The sequence below is a fragment of the Suricata suricatta genome, chromosome 14 (genome assembly GCF_006229205.1).
Source record: "Suricata suricatta isolate VVHF042 chromosome 14, meerkat_22Aug2017_6uvM2_HiC, whole genome shotgun sequence".
Classification (NCBI taxonomy): Eukaryota; Metazoa; Chordata; class Mammalia; order Carnivora; family Herpestidae; genus Suricata; species Suricata suricatta.
This window is the reverse complement of record NC_043713.1, coordinates 88,444,323-88,463,310: the sequence shown is the minus strand read 5'-3', so window position 1 is coordinate 88,463,310 and position 18,988 is coordinate 88,444,323. Positions and strand designations below refer to the sequence as shown.

General features: G+C 59.3%; 1 protein-coding gene across 1 annotated transcript in view; it reads right to left on the bottom strand.

Annotated features, from left to right (window-relative positions):
* SFSWAP (splicing factor SWAP) overlaps positions 1-18,988 on the bottom strand; it is a 55,250-nt gene that overhangs the window by 13,884 nt on the left and 22,378 nt on the right. The window contains exons 9-15 of the mRNA XM_029921367.1: positions 18,951-18,988; positions 17,735-17,866; positions 16,713-16,806; positions 15,750-15,921; positions 9,796-10,026; positions 8,661-8,851; positions 706-971 (exon numbers count right to left, since the gene is read on the bottom strand). The exon at positions 18,951-18,988 is cut by the window's right edge and continues 67 nt beyond it. Coding sequence (XP_029777227.1) covers positions 706-971; positions 8,661-8,851; positions 9,796-10,026; positions 15,750-15,921; positions 16,713-16,806; positions 17,735-17,866; positions 18,951-18,988 — 1,124 coding nt within the window. The remainder of the gene's footprint in view (positions 1-705; positions 972-8,660; positions 8,852-9,795; positions 10,027-15,749; positions 15,922-16,712; positions 16,807-17,734; positions 17,867-18,950) is intronic.

The window sequence follows — 18,988 nt, the reverse complement described above, 5'->3', positions numbered from 1 at the left end:
TACCAGATCGCACTGAGACGCGTGCTTCAAAATCAGAGGTTTGCTTTCCAAACCTCCTGTAAACACTTAAAACAAACAAAAAACAGAACCCTGCCCCCCCCCCCCCCCCCCCCCCCCGCTTTTACTAAGCAGTAAATTCCGTGACTCGTTTAAGGGTCATGTTTATATTGTGGCCTGAAATCGTCATCTGCTTTCTCACACACCTTGCGAAGGGAGCTTCTGATTAAACAGTGCCTCCGGGTGGGAGGTCTGGACACAAGTCTGCTGACACGGGGACGGGCACCCCGAGCCCCCCCTTGCAGGCGCTGCGCAGAGGGGCTGCTCTCTCCCGCTACAGTTACACCCTCAAAAGGAATCAGACTGGGAAAGTCCTCTCATTCAAACAAAAGACGGCACCCTGTGAGTTTTCACACACAGAACAGATGTGCTGGCCTTGCCGGGAAGATGTGTTAACATTTAATAAATCTATTTAAAAAAAACTGTCAGTAGCTGGTGAGCTTTGGAGATTAAACAAAAGACTCCTGAAAAGATCTCATCTGTGTTTGCAAGCTGATGCGCACGCAAGCACTCATGGCCCGCGCCGGCTCGTCTGCGCAGGTCTGCCGCCCCGGGGAGGGGGACCCGGCGCCCGCCCTGCACACCCACCTGGAGCACCTGCCGCCCCGCCCCGGGGAGGGGGACCCGGCGCCCGCCCCGCACACCCACCTGGAGCGCCGCGCCGTCCGGTAGGCACTGGGGAGACAGTGCTTTGCTTTCGAGTGGGACCTGGGCCTGGACCTGGACGACGCGTGGTACTTGGGGGAGCGGGACCTTGTCCGAGACCGCTTTTTGTGCTTCTTCTTCTTCTTCTCTTTCTCTTCTTCTCTTGGTGGGTCTCTGCTTTTGCTAGAGGGCCCTTCGGGGGGTTTGACGTCCGCAGCCGGCAGAGGCCTGCCCCCAGTCAGCAGAGGACAGGGCACGGCGCTGGATTCCTGGGAACACAAGAAAATATCCCGATGTTATTAAGGAAAACAGGACATTTAAAAATGCACATTTGTGAAGTTTCAACTTTGAGATTATCCACACACGATTCACAGCAGTAACGGACTAGCATCTAGAGAAGACGGCGTCCCTTTTGATGGCGCTAACACACCGCCCAGGTGTCTCCAGGGCAACGGTGGCTCTGCAGACGCCAAGGGCGCAAGCGACCGTCTCCCCATACGGTCGTTCGCCCACCGCAGCCGCAGCGCTGGGTCTGATGGAGGGAACGTGGCTCCAAGGACGTGGTGTTAAGGAAAGAGCCGCCTGGAGCCTTCATAAATAATTGTGAGTTTGCATTAACACAGAGATTCTTAAGCCTCTAGTATGATTAGGCTTTCAAGAATCTCTACACCAACCTGAAAATAATTTTTAAAGAAGGCCTGAATGAAAAAACGTCCCTCTTTCATTTAAAGAACTCTGTCAAAAGAAAAAACCCTTCTTTGCTTCCTGCGTCTGAGTTGAAGGATACTAACTACACCTACTGTGGTCACGACTCTGCAACACACCTAAGTGGAGTCATCTGGAGACCTTGCACACGGGTGTGCCACACACCAGTCCCAGCTCATGACCCTGGGGAAAACACGGCTCACCCGGCAATCCTTTTTTTCTCCCCACGCATGCAAAAGCGAAGGGCTTTGTTACGGGTTTAGGCTCGCCGGACCTCAACTCGGGCTCACAGACCTTCCCGGCGCGGTGGGCCCGGCTGAGAGCCCCGAGCAAAGGCGGGGCAGGGCCTCTGTGGGTTTGGGAAGGGGGAGGTACAGGACATTGTGACACAGGCGCAGGGGTCCAATCGTTATTAGACGGTATCACCGACAGCAGGTTTAACCACTCACGTAGCCCAGAGTACTCGTCACTTTTGGCGGGACCCCATCACACCATTTAGCGTGCTAACCAATTACAGAGTGGGCCCAGGACCCAGGACCCAGGACCCTCACTAGGGTGTAAGTAGCCTCAACCAGTAAGTGATTACCTATAGCTCCGATTTCTAGGCCTGCCCTTAGGAATGTTAAGGGTGTTGGCTGGCCTTTCCTGACTGGGTGTCACAAGGGTGGTCCCTCCTGCCTCGGGCAACGTGTGCCCTTCTATGTCTAATGATTCGAGTCAGTTTGGCTCAGACCTGCGTCCTTACATTCCCCCCTCTGTCTTGTAACCGACCCAATCCTGGGTCAGCTGAGTTACCACTGTTCCCCTAAAGCCTGGCATAGCCCTCCTTGGTGTAAGGGGAATTTCTTACCCTGTAAAGGGCATAGGGAAGGAGAACCACCCAATTTCCACCAGTCTCCATGGTTAATTTGGTGAGGGTCACACGGCAGTCCTTAACCAGACAACCCAGAGGCACAAGCCAGGCTCCACACGTGCCCTCGGCACAGGGCTGCGCTCCGGAGACTACAGTCCACCAGCAAGGCCTTCACGCGAGTGAGCCCGACGCGGAGAAAATGCCCCCTGCAGGGACCACCGCACACACCCGGGAGGCGGGTGGCCCCTCGGCTGTGAGCACCACTGGGGCAATGCCGTCTCTAGGAACCGCTTCTAAAGACCATTCACCCAGGTGTGCGAGGCACACGCCGAGGCCCCACGTGACAGTGCTCTCCAGTGACCGTCAGGGCCCGGCTCCCCGGTGCATCTGGGGGTGACGTGGTGCGTGGCCTTTAAAAACCGCACAGTAAACCCACTTCCACGGACATTAGTTCGTCCACATCATGTTGCAAAACAAAGAAATGAGTTTAACAAAAACGAAACAAAACAAAAAGCACCCATCAAAACCCGAACCCCCGAAACCTTACTTTTCCCATTGCTTGTCCCGGCGCCCGGTGCTGCCCACCCTAGTCCCCAGGAAAGGTCACTCTCCAGTTCACTCTAACTGAGCTTTACCTGTGGCCATTAAAAACCACACGCCCGAGACACTCGGAGAACCCTGAAACCCATCACGGCGCGCCGTGCGGGTCTGGCTGGGGGGGCGCGGGGAACATTCCGGCCGGTGCTGCAGCCCGAGGGGAGGGTCACTGTAACTGCGTGACCACCCCTTCCGCTCCTTGCATCCACGTGCTCTGCCGGGACAGCACTTCCTACTAAAGCTACTCTGCTTTCTCCGGCTTGGAAAGGAAAAGCAAGGCCCTCGTCAATGAGAAGCGCTCGTACACGCCCCCCTCCGTTCTCTGGTGGCAAGCAGAGCCCGATATGCCCGAGAACAACTTGCCCTCTGTCCCAAGAGGTTTCTTCCACGTGCCGGGAGCCGCTGGGAGGGGGCAGAGACCTTGCTCAGTGCCCGTTCTGGTCCTCGCCCCCCGCCTTCCCCAGCGGCAGCGATGCCCACTCATCTCTAAGGCTCGGCCTGAACTGGCGCGGGGAGCCCATCTCAACACCAGACAAGACGCCAGCCTCCGTGTCTGAGAGCCCATGCGTCGGCTCTGGCACTGGTTGGGACTCGGCCCTGAGCAGAGTAAAGACACCCTGAGCCGAGAACGCAAGAAACCGCGCAGGACGCTGGGCAGCTCTACAGGCTAGACGAGGGCGCTGCCGGGCCCCCTCATCCTGCCGTGGGCACGACCCGGGTGTGCCCACTGGCGGGCAGCTCTGCTGCAGCACAGCGGGAAAAGCAGCTTGAGGTGCGTCTTCAAACTCCCAATAAATTAGGGACTCATGCTGCACAAAGGGCAAGACTAAAAACGGGGACGGAGCGGGCAGCTGGCACCCTGGGACAGCCCGTGGGGCCGTGTGACAGTGGAGTGTCGGGCCCAACTGGAGGGCAGCTGCAGGTCCGTCCTCCCCGAGCCTGGGCACGGCGCTCTGGCCTGAGCCAGAGCTGCGGCGCTCGCCAAGGCCCTCCAAGGGCAAGGGGGGGAGAGCACGTGGCCCGGCTGGTCGCCGGGCACCAGGGAAATGCAGGGAGGGTGCGCGGCAGCTCCCGGGCTGGGTTTCGGATGGAGCTTGCCGGTGACCTGAGAACTCCTGTGCCTGCGGCGGCCACACTCCGCGTGCTTGGGGTTCGTGCTCCGTGTGATGCAACGGGTTCATCAAACCAACATTTTCAGAGCTGCCCTTGTAATCAACTTGTGAGATCTACTTATTCTAATAAAATTCACCATTAAAGTCAAAGTCAGCGAGTATGGGGGCCTCTGCCCAGCTGAACGGAGGACTCACTGAGATGACCTCAGCTTACAAGCACCAACAAGAGACCACTTAGAAACCCAGCGATCAGACTCGAGAATGAACAAATAGAGTAACCCGCCCCGCACAGCTGCTGCAGCCCAGCCTCGGACCCCAGGACGCGGGCCGCGTCAGCACGTCAGGCACCCCGACGAGCAGGGAGCCCTCCACCAGGAGGACGTGAGCAGTGGACGCCTGCTCCCTCTGCAGCCCGGCACCGGCCCTCTGTGCCCGCTCCATGCATGAATGCCAGAGAGGAAGGCTCACTCGGAACAGGAGACAGACCAGAACATCCCATCTCCTTGCTGGCCGTGCTAGGTTGAGAGAGAAGCACACAGTGGAGGTCGGCCGTCCAGAACCTCGTATGGGTGTGGGGTGGGGAGGGGGTTCCCGCGCTGCGGGGGGCGTGGCAGGAGGACGCGGCCTGGACGGGGGGTGCCGAGCCTGGAGAGGAGTCAGAGTGCGAACCCCACCATCTGCTGCTGCTGCAGAAGCCACAGGATAAGACACCAGGCCAGCGGTGCAGTCCGGACCCTGCTGCAGTGGCAGCAACGCTCTGCTGTCCCCTGCGGTCAGCCCTCAGCCGCGGTGACTACTCAACGCTTGAAACGTGGCACGTATGATTAAGAACCTGAATTTTGAATTCTGTTCAGGTTTTACTAAGTTACATTTAAATGACCATGGATGGCTAGTGGCTCCCGCACACCGTACCGGACGGTATGGGTCTTAATAATGACTTCGCGCATAAACGCTGTTTCTGACTGAACCGCTACGTCTCCGTTGCCTCGCTCACATACCTCGAGACCAGAAGTCGCCCTTGGGCCCGCCTCTCTGCTCTGCTTTCAGAAGGCACGGGGCCAAGTGGCCCTGCGGGAGGGGTGCCACGGTGCAGGGGGCAGCACCAAGGGAGTGGGCGCCTCCCGTGGGGGAACGGTAACACTCCAGCAGAAACCATCAGCGCACAAGCCGCCACGGGGAGGCAGGGCACAGACTGGTCTCAGCGGTGTCTGCGAGAAAGCGAGAGAACGTCAAGACTGCCCTCCCCCAGTTCAGTAACCTCCAAAATGCCACTGACCACCCCCCGCCCACCGTGAGGCACCACGGCAAAGCAGCACGGAAGCGGCCAGCTCCGACCTGTGCAGGAGACGAGCTCTCAAAAGCGGACGAACATGCATCTTTGAATAAGACCTCACTGTGAAACGACCACACACCAACCATAAAACGGGACAACTCTACATCCACCTCGGTGTGTCAGGCTCGGAAGTGCATCCTCTAAATCCACCGCGTGTCATTCTCGCTGCACGGGCCCTCTCTCTCCCGAAGCGATCCAGCTGCCCCGATCCAAGTGCGGTGCTCCCTCCCAAAGGACTCTGTGCGGTCCCTGTCGTGGGCACCACTGCCCAGGCCTGCCATTGTGTCCTGCCCCCAACACCGTGGCCGCAGCAGGCTTCCCGTGGAAATGCGGCTCTGCCTCGTCCACGTTCCTGTCTAGGCACACGGCTGCCACCCCCCACCATCCGTGCCGTGCGGGCCAGGGCTGCCTCAGTGCGCCGCACCCACTGCTGCCACCTGAGTGCCTGTGGTCCTGGAGGCTCCTCCCCATCTGTCAACTCTCCACCATTACCAGGGTTCCTCAAGGCCCTGCCCAGACCCCCTCCCGGAGGCCCAGGCATCACCCACATGCTCATGGGTGCTGGCTGCTCCGGGCCCTGCAGACTGGCCTGGGGGACAGAGGGGCCCACGTGGGTATCTGGGTAAGACAGGCTTCCAATCCATCTCCCAAAGTGCCTCAGCGCCTCGCAAACAACAGGCTCAGCACACGCGGTGAGTCTTTGTTCCCACCTCCCTGCAGACTCTTGTTCGGCCTGTAAACCCGGCAGGATCATTAACCCGCACGAACTGCAGGTGTCTGAACGGTGTCCTGAAATGTGCTGTCGCTGTGCCGATGACTGCAGAGCTCAGTAGGGGCCCAATCAAAGACGGCTGGGTTCTCTCCACTTTGAATTAAGAACACAACACACCCCAAAAGTGAGGTGTCCGCCGGGGTTTCTAAGCACCACGTACGTCTGTTTCTCTACCTCACAGACTGCTTCCCAACGTACGTTCTGTCAGTGTCTGTCCACGCCAACAAGACGCTTGAAGACACTGAAGAACACGTAACACGCCCTGTCCCGCCAGGCAGCTGGGCCCGCGGTTCGCTCCAGGCGGCGAGAGAGGAGCGGCAAGGCGAGGGATGCGGTGAATGCGTCGTGTCCAGTATGTGCTCATCAAACCGAAGTAGTTCTAGGTGGCACAGAATCCAGGGGACAGAGAGAGAAATGTCTGTGACACTGGAGACAGAAGAGACGCAGACAGCTAAGGGGAGACGAGGGGAGGCTGGCGGGGCTCTCCGGGGACAGGGGACAAAGATGCCACTCGGCCTGTCAAGTCCTCCACAGTTACCACACGCGCGCTAAGCATCACAGATGCCGTCTTTCTGCCTGCCTGGCGCCCGCCCTATGGACACGCGCACTGAAGGGAGGGTGCAAGCCAGGCCCCGGGCTCAGAGCAGCACTGCGGTCACGGTCACGGTGGCCAGGCCCTGGAAGAGCATGCACGCCCACCGCTGACCGGGTCAGGGGAAGGGCTGGGGTGGGAGAGGCCCGACGGTCACTCATCCAGTAACTACGCAACGAGCACCACCCGGCATGGACGGAAACAGCCCTTCGGGGCGTGAAAAACCGGCACGACGTGGAGGGTCTGGTCCTGCTACTGTGACATTTGAATCTACACACGGAAGTAGATCCGTTTCCCGTGAAAACCCACAAAGAATGAAACGTCGCAGACACACACGACAGAGTGAAAAAGGACGCTCTGGGAAGTGGAGTAAGGGGGTCCCAGGAGATCAGGCACCGCAGCACTCCACCTGCACGGGGCCCTGAGCGCCACCCGCTAAGGGACACGGACAGCAGAGGCCTGGGTGCCAGTGGCTGGCGGGACGGAGTTTTGCTTGGGGAAAAGTCCTGGACGTGGCGGGGGGACAGGAGTGCACGAGGCCGTGTGCTTCATGCACAGAACGGGCGGCTTAAAAGGGCTAAAATGAGAGGCCCCTGGGCGGCTCAGCCGAAATCCTGCCGGGTCCGGAGCCAGGCTCATCTGCACAGTGTCCTCACGCCGCCCCCCACACGCCCGCCCACACAGACTTGGGGTGCTGCCCGCTCCGTTGAGCTGACCCCCAGGTTTCAGGTCCCCTGTGCGCGAGTGCCGTGCTCCTGCTCTGCAGGGGCGGTGCACGGACAGACCACGTGGGCAGGAGCCTGTCCCCAGACGCGGCCGTGCCCAAGATACCGTCCAGCGGAACCCTGGTCCCGACGACCACTGGCGTGACTGAAGTCCGTCCGCCTCGAGGCGGTCAGACCCGGCCGGCCCCCCGCCGCCGCCGGGCCCGCGTTCAAGCGAGCTCTCCCACCAGGTGCGCGAGAAGATGCCCCTGGCGGCCGAACAGGAGGCGTAAGCACCCATTTCTCCGTGCTGCAGACGTGAACACACGCCGGAAACCGCAACAGGAGGAAGGCAGACGGAGCCCGTCGCGCCCACGGGGGCGAGACCTGCTGGCCGCGATGGATCCCGAACCCAAGCACGGCGTCGCTGGAAAGCGGATGCTCGCGCAGCACCGGCTGCTTCCACACATGCAGGCGGCCAGTCCCTGAGCCTCTCATCCTCCGTACGAGGACACGGGACAACGGGACAGCGAAGGGAACCGACCAGGCACGCGAGGGCCTTCTGCGCCCGCTCCCCCGCCTCACGCACAGCCTCTGTCGCCCCGACCCAGGCCTCCAGTGCCGCCACTGCAGCCCACACCCGGCGGCCCTTCTTGGGTGTGGGGAGAAGAGCCCGGGGGGGCGTGTCCCGGCGCCCCGCTGGCACCCCCCACGCCCCTGCCGTGTCAGCCCTGGGTCTGAGGCCGCCCGCCAGGCCCGAGGGCTCCAGTCTGATTCCTGGGGGGACAGCGGGCTTGGCCTGCGACAGGAGGAGGAAGGCCTGACCTCAGAGTGCTGTTTTCCGTGCTAAACAAACAAACGAAGCGGCTACGTGTTTGGAGTAAAGGCCCTCGACTCTCAGAAACGTCAGCACAACCGGAGGGACAGTGCAGGACTGCTTCTGTGTTCCAGGGAAAGGCCATGACGAAGACACTCTGGGGACAGTGGTGTGGAGGCGCTGAGCCCGCGGGGGCGGGGGGCGCGTGTGGAGGTGACACCGCCCCCTCTCTGGGGAAGGGGCGGGCACGGTAACACTCCTCCACAGACAAGACAGGAGTGACCGCAGCTCATTCTGCTTTTGAATCCAAGCGCCCACGTGGATGTGGCCGCGAGACGTCACGGTCTTGCTCTGGCCACGTCTGTCCCCGGGTGGGCGTGTGTCCCCCCAGCGGAGCCCAGGGCCCAGCCTCCCAGCGGAAGCAGGCCGGCCCCTGCAGGGAGCCACACTCGCCCACACGGACCTCAACCTACCTCCACGTTGAAAGGATTTTCCTCAACTTTTCCAACTTCTGCTTCCGGCAGAGGATTTTTTAAGGTTTGTAAAAACAAGGCTGCTTTCCTTTTACGTTCTGCCTGAAGCTGTTTCTCCTTCGATTCCTTGGACGCCTGGGCCAGCTTCTCCCTGGCGGCAGCTGCCAGTCGGTCCTCCAGCTTTTGCTTTGCTTAAGGAATAAACAAAGGAAAAGGTGATGTTTACCACAAAGGCTGTTCTATAAATAACTTGATGTCTCAGCTTCCACAAGCAGTGAAAGGGTCAGGAGATACAACGTGGCTGTTCTAAAAGATTAATATGACATAGATTTCAGGATAAGTAAACAAATCAGGCCAGCTGAATTTTGAGATGATTAGCTCGTACGCTCATTGTTAGTATTTTAGATATCTCTCCTTCAGAATCAGAGTCTGAAGGTTGATGGGTTTCCCTACGAGGGAGGGCTGGAGTCCGGGACACCCCAGAACGGCTCTCACGCCCGGCAAGGGGCGCTGCACGAAAGCACGGCCTGACACACGGCTCCGGGCGTGGCATTGCGCTGGCCTGAGCCCGCTGAGGGGGCAACTAGAAGTGTCGTGTCATCTGTCTGTGCATGTGCAGGAAAAGCCATGTCCGAGGACCCGTTAGGACAGATAGGAACTGCTAACTCGAGAGTTAATAAACTACCGCGGCGAGAACAGAATTTTCTGGGGCGAGACGGCGAGATGCCCGCGCGCACCGCCGGTGGTGCGGGGGCCGCTGGTGGCCAGGCCGTGACCTGTGAAGACGAGCCCCAGTCTGGAAACCACCCGGCCCATGTCCTCTCTGAGGGTCTGCCGGCTCTGCGGGCAGACGGCCTCCCAGAAGGGCGTCTCCTAGTTGGGTCCGTCACCCCAGCCGGGAACACAGGCTGAGCATTCGCCCCGAGGCGGCCCTCGGAGCGCCCGGGCTCCGGCCCCCCAGTAACTCACTCTCTAGAGCGAGCCGCCGGGGGCACCGTGTCCGAGACCTCTCTGTGTGCGCCAAGCTCCGCCTGCCCCCGGGTCTTGCCCTGCCCCGGCCGGGGGCTCAGTCCCAGCACTGCGGGCTCGGAGGCCGGGGCTGCCTCTGGCGGGGGTGTGAGGTGTGCCGACAAACCTTGCTTCGCCTCCAGCTCCTCCTGGGTGAGTTGGGGCCGCTTCTCCTCAACAACTACGCAGGGTGAGGCGACTGCTGGGGCGGTGTTTGCGGTGCCACTGGAGCTCTCTTGGCCTTCTTTGCCTTCCTCGTCATCGTCACTGTCGTCATCTAGCTTCACACGGTTTTTTTCCAGGGGAAGGAGGTCATTTTCTTTGGCCTTGATCGCAAAGCTTATTGGAGCAAATGAAGCTATTGGGGAAAACGAACATGGTGAGCACGTGTAGGTACCTGGAGGCACAGAGCAGAACCCACGAGCCCCAGCCGCATCTCATGCCCAGGGGGCTCTGGGGGCAGCGGCAAGCCTGTGCCTTCAAAGGGGGCTGTTCAAACGCACGCTGGGCGCGGGGAGGCTGGCCTGCCTTACAGGCCTGGTGGGGGGTGAGTGGAGTGCCAGCATGGCCGCTCTGCCCTGGCCAAGGGGCACTTCCTCTTGGGGTTTTCCTTCCTTTTTGGGCTCGGCACCTGGCTGAGCTCACACAGGCCCGACGTACGACGCGGCTCCTCTATACACAGAACCTCTAACCCCCAGCTGGACACAGCAGGAGTCGCAGGCCACACCCCTGCCCTCCGCAGTTTGCAGGCACCTGCTCTGGGCAGGAGCCCCACGACGCCACGGCTGGAACACTGTCACCCACCATGGCCCGTCCGAGCGGGCGGGCATTCTCCCCTGGGACATCTGGGAATTCGAGTGAGAGAAACACGAAGGCCGTCAAGGAAACAGTCTGTTTCCCGCCCCCCTCGTGGAGTCCATCTCCTGCAGACGCTGCGGCAAGGGCGGTCCTGACTACACTCGGCTGGGTGCATTAAGATACTTCGCTTTCAAAAACCACGAGATATTACTTACGAAGGACACTCAAGTAAACACGGGGACGGGAGGGCAGGGCAGCGCAAACAGCGGACTCGGAGCGGAAGCCGGGGCTGGGTAGGCCTGACGCACGCTTGGAATTTTCCCTAAGTAAACACGGCAGGTTCTAGAAGGGGGTGACTGCAGGGGGGCCAGGGTGGTCCAGGTGGCCCCCAAAGGTCCCACCGCCTGCATTTTCAGGCTGCAGAGCCACGCAGGCCTTGCAGTACGTACCTGCCCCAGATCTCTGAAACACAACAACCCTTTTGTCCACAAGCCCCCCAAGCTAGAGCACTCCAGCCGCTAAATGCTCGGAAAGGCAGAGTTGGTAAGTCAAATGGAAAATCGGCTTTGGCCTGGCGGCACCCCGTGCCCCGATGCACGACAATCCCTGAAAACAGCACACGGGGGTCACGGACACGGTCCGCTGGAGAGTCCGTACTAACCACGGAACCGTGCTTCTGTTAGAAACAGGTCCATCTTTTGGAGTCACTAAATCCTTTACGGCTGAAACACCAGGACATCGGGACCAGCCTGGAAAGTACCCGGGGGCGGGCTGCGGTGACTGGTCAGGAGACGCCCGGCCTAGGGCCGGCGGTGGGGGCGGGCTGCTTGACACAACTCGCTGCTTTTGTGTATCTTAAATTTCCCAGGAGAAAAAAAGGGTGACATTAACCCTTTATTGCCTACAGTAATATGATCTCTTCAATAAACAGGATCAACAAAACTTAAAAAGCCAAAAAAATTCACTTAAATGTTAATCAAAATTGTTTGTTAACTTGGGGTTCTGGTATTACATCTCAACAGAGCTTTAGGGTTTATTTATTTGGCGAGAGTGAGCGAGAGTGAGCGAGCATGCAGGATCGGGAGGGGCAGAGGGAATCCCGAGCAGGCTCCACGTGTCAGCACGGAGCCTGACTCAGGGATCAAACTCAAGAACCGCGAGATCATGACCTGAGCAGAAATGAGGAGTCAGACACTTAACCGACTGAGGCCCTCAGCGCCCCTCAAAATCATTTCACGTGATGATTCTCAAACCATCTCTTGCCCCAAATCAGAAAGGTCAGCAATCGACAAATAGAATGGCTTAAAATGAAAGCCCCGGCACGGTTTCGTGCCAACACACGCCTACTACGGACGTTCGGTACCGCGCGCGTGAAGCACAAGGGGCACCAAGGCTCGGGGACCTGGCACAGACCGAAGAAGCTGATTTAGTAAAAGAACGGAGCGGTGGGGCAGTCCGCGGGCCACAGCTCCCGAGGCAGGCCAAGCAAGCATCCCGCACCAGCTCAGCCAGAGAGCAAGGGCTCCGAAGCTGCTCCGCAGCCTAAAGGCTCCGCGAGCATCTGATGGCTCGGCCCCGCCCACAGCCCCCCTGCAGCAGGCGCACCCCCTGCTCTCCTGGCCCCGACCCCCTCTCCATCTGCGCTGCCCACTACTGCTGGCCCCGCCTCCTCAGCCTGTTTCTTTCCACCTGCTTCCCTCTTCCTCCCGCAGCCTCAGCCCGTGGACACCTCTGCACGCCTGCATCGTGTGGCCATGGCCCGCTCCCCCGGGCCGCAGGCTGTGGGCTGCCCTGGGCACCCGAGCGGCTGGGAGCCAGGCCTGAGCAGCAGGTGCCTGGGCAGCGCGCAGGGGAGCCCACGGCCCCCGCTCCCGTGGGAACGTGAGCGAGCTCTGATGCCGATGTGGGCCTCCGGAAGGAATTATGTTCTCCACGGCAACTTCGAAACCGCGGGTGAGCAGAACGGAAGACTGCCCACAACGCAGAGGTTCCCGGGCACACACGTGTGCACATGCACACACACGAAACCAGGGCCACACTTCAGAGTGCTCCGGCCTGCTTCCGATTCCCAGGTAGCATCTTCCCACGTTTCTGCGTCCACACAGATCTTTTTAATATCACGAGTGTTATTTCTTGGTCTGGATGCTCCAATTTATTACACGGTCTCCCATGACCATCGCCAAGGCTTCCTGCTAAAAGCTGGCGAGCCCTGTGACGGGCACCTGGTCCGGGCACCGGCAGAGCCACGCCTCCGGGGGGGGGGCACCTATGCGCGGAGGCGGGTCCCCGAGGCCCTGCTACCTCTCCCGCCGCCCACAGCCCCTCCCTTACTGAGCATAACTCTTCCACTTGACCAACCTGAGAGGCGAAAAGCATCTTGCTAGTGAAGGTATACTTTAAAAATCTTTTTCTTCTTTTTCGAGTGATCTTTTCTTGTCCTCTGTCTCCTACTTCTCTGCTGCAGTGAGTGTCTTGTCTTATCGATGGATGAGCTTTTTCTCCGGTCTGGGATTTTAATCCTCTGTCTTCTGTTAGCAGTCAACGTTTTGACGTCGGTCTTTAACTTTATTCAGATCCTGCCCCCATCAGACCTACTACTCTTACAATTTATGGCTTCAATTCTGAGAAAATTTTTTCCAACTCTTAAATTACTAAAAAACAAAAAACCTTTACTTTTTTCTATTTCTATGAGTTTCTTCTTTTACATTTAAGCCCCTTATCCGGAATTCTCACTGTCAGATGTGATGCAGAAGTTTTTATTCCCGCCCCTGCACCCCGAGAGTCTCGTCTTCATAAAGAAGCTACCCCAGCCATGCTCGGGCCGCTGTGGGTGCTTCAGCACCTGCGGAGGGAGACCCAGGCCGGCGGCTCTGCGGCAAGGCGTGAGTGTCAGTGTTCCTCAGGGAGGGACCGACAGGCCGCGAGCAAGCCGCCCGGAGCCCCCAGTGTGCCCTTGGCTGTGGCTTTAGTCACACAGGCTTCGCATCCTCTTGCGGGAAAGGAGCTTGGCCTCGACGGCCCGGCCAGCTGCCTGTTGGCGATGTCGTCCGCAGTGATCGTCCCCTAAACTCTTTGCGACCCACACATCTGCCGTGCTGCCACCCCTTGAGGTAATTTTAGCATTTTATGCTTTTTCAGGGAAGTTTTTCGATTATTTCCAGACTTGTCCAGATGTAGCGTCACAGGCAGTACCCGCCTACTTGCGCACTGCGTGGGTGTCTCCCCCGCGGAAGCCCGCAGGCACGTTTTACTGCTCTTCACCATTTTCTCACTGGTTCCTGCTTCGGCCGTCACGGGTTCCCCTCTCGTGCTCTCCTCAGACGCATTTTACAGTTTTCTTCTAGGTTGTTGAGCTAAAGGCTCGTACGGTTCTTCTTCACCAACAGAAGCTCACGATGGTATGTAAGTGTTTCTTTGAAGTTGTCACTGCACTTGATAATTTTCTGACAAGAAATATTCTCACTGGGGCACCTGGCCGGCTCAGTCAGTGGAACGAGTGACTCCTGATCTCGAGCTGGGGTTTGAGCCCCACACTGGGTGTGGAGATTCCTTAAAAACAAAATCTTTAGAAAAAAAATAAAACGAAATATTCTCATTGCCCTCACTTTCCCTAACGACTTCGTCTGTGCAGGTCTTCGTGCCCAGCAGCACTCCGAATTTCAGACACACCTTAATTACCTGGCATTTCCTGGTGCAGACGTGGGCCTGATGCGCCGACAGGGCTGTTCTCCGCCCCGGAGACGCCTGCCTGTCTGCCCCGGAGGCTTTGCTGCCCCTTCGTCCTCCAGCCTGGAGAGCTGAGAACGATTTTCACCCTGTCCTCTCACCGGCTCTGACTGCCGGGCTCTCACCGTGTTGCCGTGCGCAGGCCGCTCCTCGCAGGCCCCCCGGGGGCCAGAGCGCCAGCCGCACCAGGTCCTGGCACTCGGCCACCCTGTCTCCTGGGCCTCCAGCCGCACCGTCGAAGGAGCGGTGCCCGTCTGGAGCCGACAGCCTGGGCGCGGGGGGCCGTGCCGCCCCAGCGGCCGCAGCCCCACATCATCTTGGGGGTGGGGAGGCACCCTGGCTCAGGGGCAGGCCCCCCTCTGCCTGACAGTGTGCCCCCCAGGGGGTCACTGCCAAAGAGTCCTGAAGTGTGACCTGAGTTCCGGGCGGGCTGCCTTGTCCTTCTGCGACGTGCACAGTAAGTGCCTCCCCTGCTTCTGCAGCAACGACGACTTTACTCTCTACTTATTACGGCCCTTTGTTAATTTAACTAGGGTCTGACGGTGGCTGGGAAGGGAGGGCGAGTGAACACGTGCGCTCAGGTAAAGCTACTCAGTGTGCCCTTCTGGCCTGGCACGTTTCCCCGCGGTCACCCGCTCACCCGTCTGGGCCCGTCTGGTTAGTCCCGATCACCAACCGGTGCCACGAGGCTCCCCGACGCGAAGCACAGGCCTCCCCACAGTCCCTGCCGCCCTCTGCGACCCTGCACCTGCCCCACGAGCCTGCTCCCTCTCCCACTGCCCCCTGCAGCTCTGTGACTGACCACTGGTCCCACCCACAGCCCCAGGCAGTCCTCTGCCCAGCTGTCCTCACAGAGTTACCCAACTAGATGCAGTCGCTCCTCTGCTCGGCCATCTGGGGGCCACGAGCTGGCTGTGGCCGCTTTCCAGGCTGTTCCCCAGGCCCCCCGCCCACTCCAAGCCCCGCCTGCGCGGCCTCCCCCTGGGATGGCAGCCCGGTCCTGGGGCCACAGTCACCCTGTCGGCACCAGCGTGTACCCTCCTCTCCAGAGACCTCTTCATCCCCACCAGGCCTTGGCTCATCTTGATGCACTTGACCGCTCCTTTCCTTGCTATCGTGCCTGTGCCAGCTTTCCCCCTTTTTTTATTATGTTGGCTTCTTTCCAGGCCCATCTGTCCTGGCAGATGAAAAACTCCAAGAACATAAAAGGCAACCAAATGCAGCGATGCACTATTGCCCGGTAGAGGCCTCAGGACATGCAATTTGACAAATAGGGACGACACATTTCACTAGTACAAGAGTTTGTACATGAGTGTGGTTTCAGGAGTCTAAGGAGATGCGAGACATCATTTGAAATATGCTAAACGTTCTCACAAGCAGTCAGAATGCCTGCAAAGGCGAGCTCATGCCCCCACGGGCCAAACCAGGGCGCCGGGGCGGATGGGAGCTCTGTTACGACCACCAGCACCAGCGGCCACTCCCCTGCCCTGCGGGCACAGGCGCCTTTCTCCCGAATGTGAAGGAGCCGCCGCAAGGCCAAGGCGGGCAGCAGCGTACCTTTCACCAGCTTCCCGTCTGCCGCGGTCTTGCTGGATGCTGCCTCCTTCCTCCCCCCGGGCCCGCCTCTTCCTCCTGCGTCAGCCGAGTCTTCACACACACAGTCTTCCCCAGCGTCGCTCGGCTTTTCGGGGGCAGATTCCGCTGGAGTCTCTTCTGGTGCTGACACAGCCTAGACAGTAAACGTGACCATAAGCTGCTCTGTAAGGCACCGCCCGGGAGGGGCCCCAGACAGACAGACAGACAGACTCCATGGGACGACACATCACTAAGGAACATACTCCTGGAAACTCTGACCTGCGTTTTCTGATACAACAGAACGGAATGGGGAGCGCACGAGGCTTTCCCTCTGGAAGGACGGAGCGCGTCTTAAAGCCCCGACACCACGGGAGCTGGCGCTCACGGCCTTTTCTCTGGAGACAAATGCCCGAGAATCCTTGAGAGCCGGGTCATGCCCACCGCCCGCAGAAAAGCCTCGTTTCTTCAGTCTGAGCAATCACAGGGGAGAAGTCTGAAGAAACCCACTGAGAGGAAGCAAGGCCCACGCCTTCTACCGAAACAGGCCTGAACAAAACGTCGGGGCGCCATGTGACCGAGGGGCGTGGGGCAGGACAACACTTTACAGGGATGGGAGCAGCCGCACACGGGGACGCCGCCCGAGGGTGCAGCCTGTGGCCCAGAGGGCACCGCGCAGCATCCGCCGTGAGCACCCGCGTCTAGGGTTTCGACACGGAGCAGACGTTACACAAACATGGTGGGTGGCCTCACCAAAAGCAGTTAAAAACTACAGCCACCGGAACACCAAACTCTTAGAGGGAGCGGGTGCTGTGCTCAGAACACGCTGCTCATCAGGGAACTCCGAACGTGGGCCCCAAGCACGGCGTCTCCCCCGGGGGGCGGGAAAAGGGAGAGCCGGCGTGCGCTGCGCCCGGCCGCCCGGGACAGGGACTGGTGGCCACGGACCTGTGCGCTCTCGCCCCCTTCCTTCTGGAGGAAAAACTGCTTCTTGAACTCGTAATAGGCGTTGTACTGGTGCCATGGCTGCAGGAACTCGAACCTAGGAGAGAGATGGCGACAAGTCAGGGACACGGCCCCCCCGCCCCGCCGGCTGGGCGCCGGCACGCACCGTCACCGCAACGACCGCGTGCAGAAGCAACGGCCACTTCCTACTGGCCTCTGGGACTCGGGAGACGGAGGCACAGGGCGGTTAAATCGCTCGCCCGCAGCCACGGGGGTCACGCTGTCACCGCAACCTCACACTGGATGGCTTTTCCCAGAGGCTGGAATGTTATTTGATTAAATGCAAGATTCTTTCCTGTTTTCTGCTGCTTTTTTTGTTTACAGACATAGACCTTTTTATTTTAACTTGTATTTTTTTACCTGGCACATGTATTTTTAAGTTTTTACTGTCACTTCATTTAATTAACACACAGGGTCAGAGCAGTTTCCAGAGTTTAGTGTAGTGACAACACCTCTGTGCATCGCTCATCACAACAAGTGTGCCCCTTCGTTCCCGTCACCGACCTCACTGTCCCTCCCTGCTGGATGGCCGATTCTTCTTTTTATGAGAAAGAGAGAAAAAGAGAGCGTGTGCGCAAGCGATCGGGAGAGAGAGAACCTTAAGCAGCCTCCATGCAGAGCACGGAGCCCGACGCAGGGCCCGAACCCACGAACCATGAGATCATGTCCTGAGCTGAGATCAAGAGCCGGGGGCTCCGCTAGCTGAGCCCCCCAGGGAGCCCGGAATGGCAGAGTTTTGAAAAGTACGGATGCCAGCTCCGTCTTAGGGCTGCTCGGACAGCCCTGCTTAAAGAACAAAGCAAACCCCCCCACCCGTAAGTAGCCCAGCAAGACGGTTATCAGACGCATCCGCGTGAACACACAAGGGCCAATCGCGGGGAGACGGGGACGGCAGCCGGCCGGACAGCGAGCTGAGGGGACGGCCGGACGCCCGCGTCCACCCACCGCGCCGCTTTTCACCTCACCTTCGGTCATTTTTAGCACGAACGCTGGTCTCGAACTTAAGGCCGTTCCGAGCCACGTACTCGGCCAGCTTGTCGATCACGGGCTGGATGTCGGGGGGCGGGGGGATGATGGCCGCCACGGGAGCAAGTGCACTGTGGAGAAGAGTTCTGTCATGCCGTGCGGGGCCTCCCGGGCGCAGCAGCAGGGGCACCCGCGCGGCGCGCTGCTGAGGCTCCGGGTGTCCAGGGCCGCACCTGCACGCAGTGACGCACACGCGGCGCGGCTCTGAGCGTGACCTCAAATACAAAAGTCAGCTGGTTTAAAACAGGGACCAAAATATCATCGCCGATCGGTAAAAATGGGGGCTCTACGGAAAATGAGACTTTAAATCACGCAAACTGGTTCATCTGTCTAACATTTCCCTCCAACTAGGAACTAACTTTTTAATTTTAATTTTATTGGGGTGTGGGTGAGGAGAGGCAGAGGGAGGAGAGAGAATCCCAAGGAGGTTCCACACTCAGCAAAGAGCCCAATGAGGGGCTCCATCCCACAGCCCTGGGATCAGGACCAGAGCCAAAATCAAGAGGCAGATGCTTAACTGAGCCACCCGGGTGCCCCATGAGCTAATTCTTAGAAGCAACCAAGAATAAATCACATGTGGACATTTTTTCAAGTTGAAAAGAGAACGTGGGCAGTGAAGGCCGACATTCCCGTTTCACGGCCCCTTCCCAGCACAGAAGGCAGGTCGTTCTGCAGAAACATCCGCATTCTGTCAACTGCAGCACAGACACCTGGAGCCCCCAGCCGAGCACCTGCTCACTCCCCACACACCTGGACGCTGGCCTGAAGCCCTGCCCCTTCCCACTGTCACTTCTGTTCAACGGTTGGGCCAAACGCCCACCTGCCTACAGCTTGTGGGAGTCACTTCCGTCAACTCTATACAATCCTGTGCTTCCTGCCAACAACTGCAGCCTCACCGCACGCTGGTCTTCCCCACTGCGGCCCAACTGAAACATCAGTGCATCACAATGACCAGGGGCTGGGGCAGCGCAGGGGGCGGAGGGCGTGGGGGCTGGGGGGCGCTAAGGATGCGAGGGTCGGGGTGATGTGGGGTGCTGACTGGGAATCAGGACAACTGCTGTCACACTCTCAACCCTGTAACGCGGGGGTCTGGACAGATGAAAGACCCCAAACCAAGAGCACACAGTGCCAGGCGACGGGCGGAAGTGAGCGTACCTTGTGGTGATGGTGGAGGTCACCGCGCTGCTCGTCTC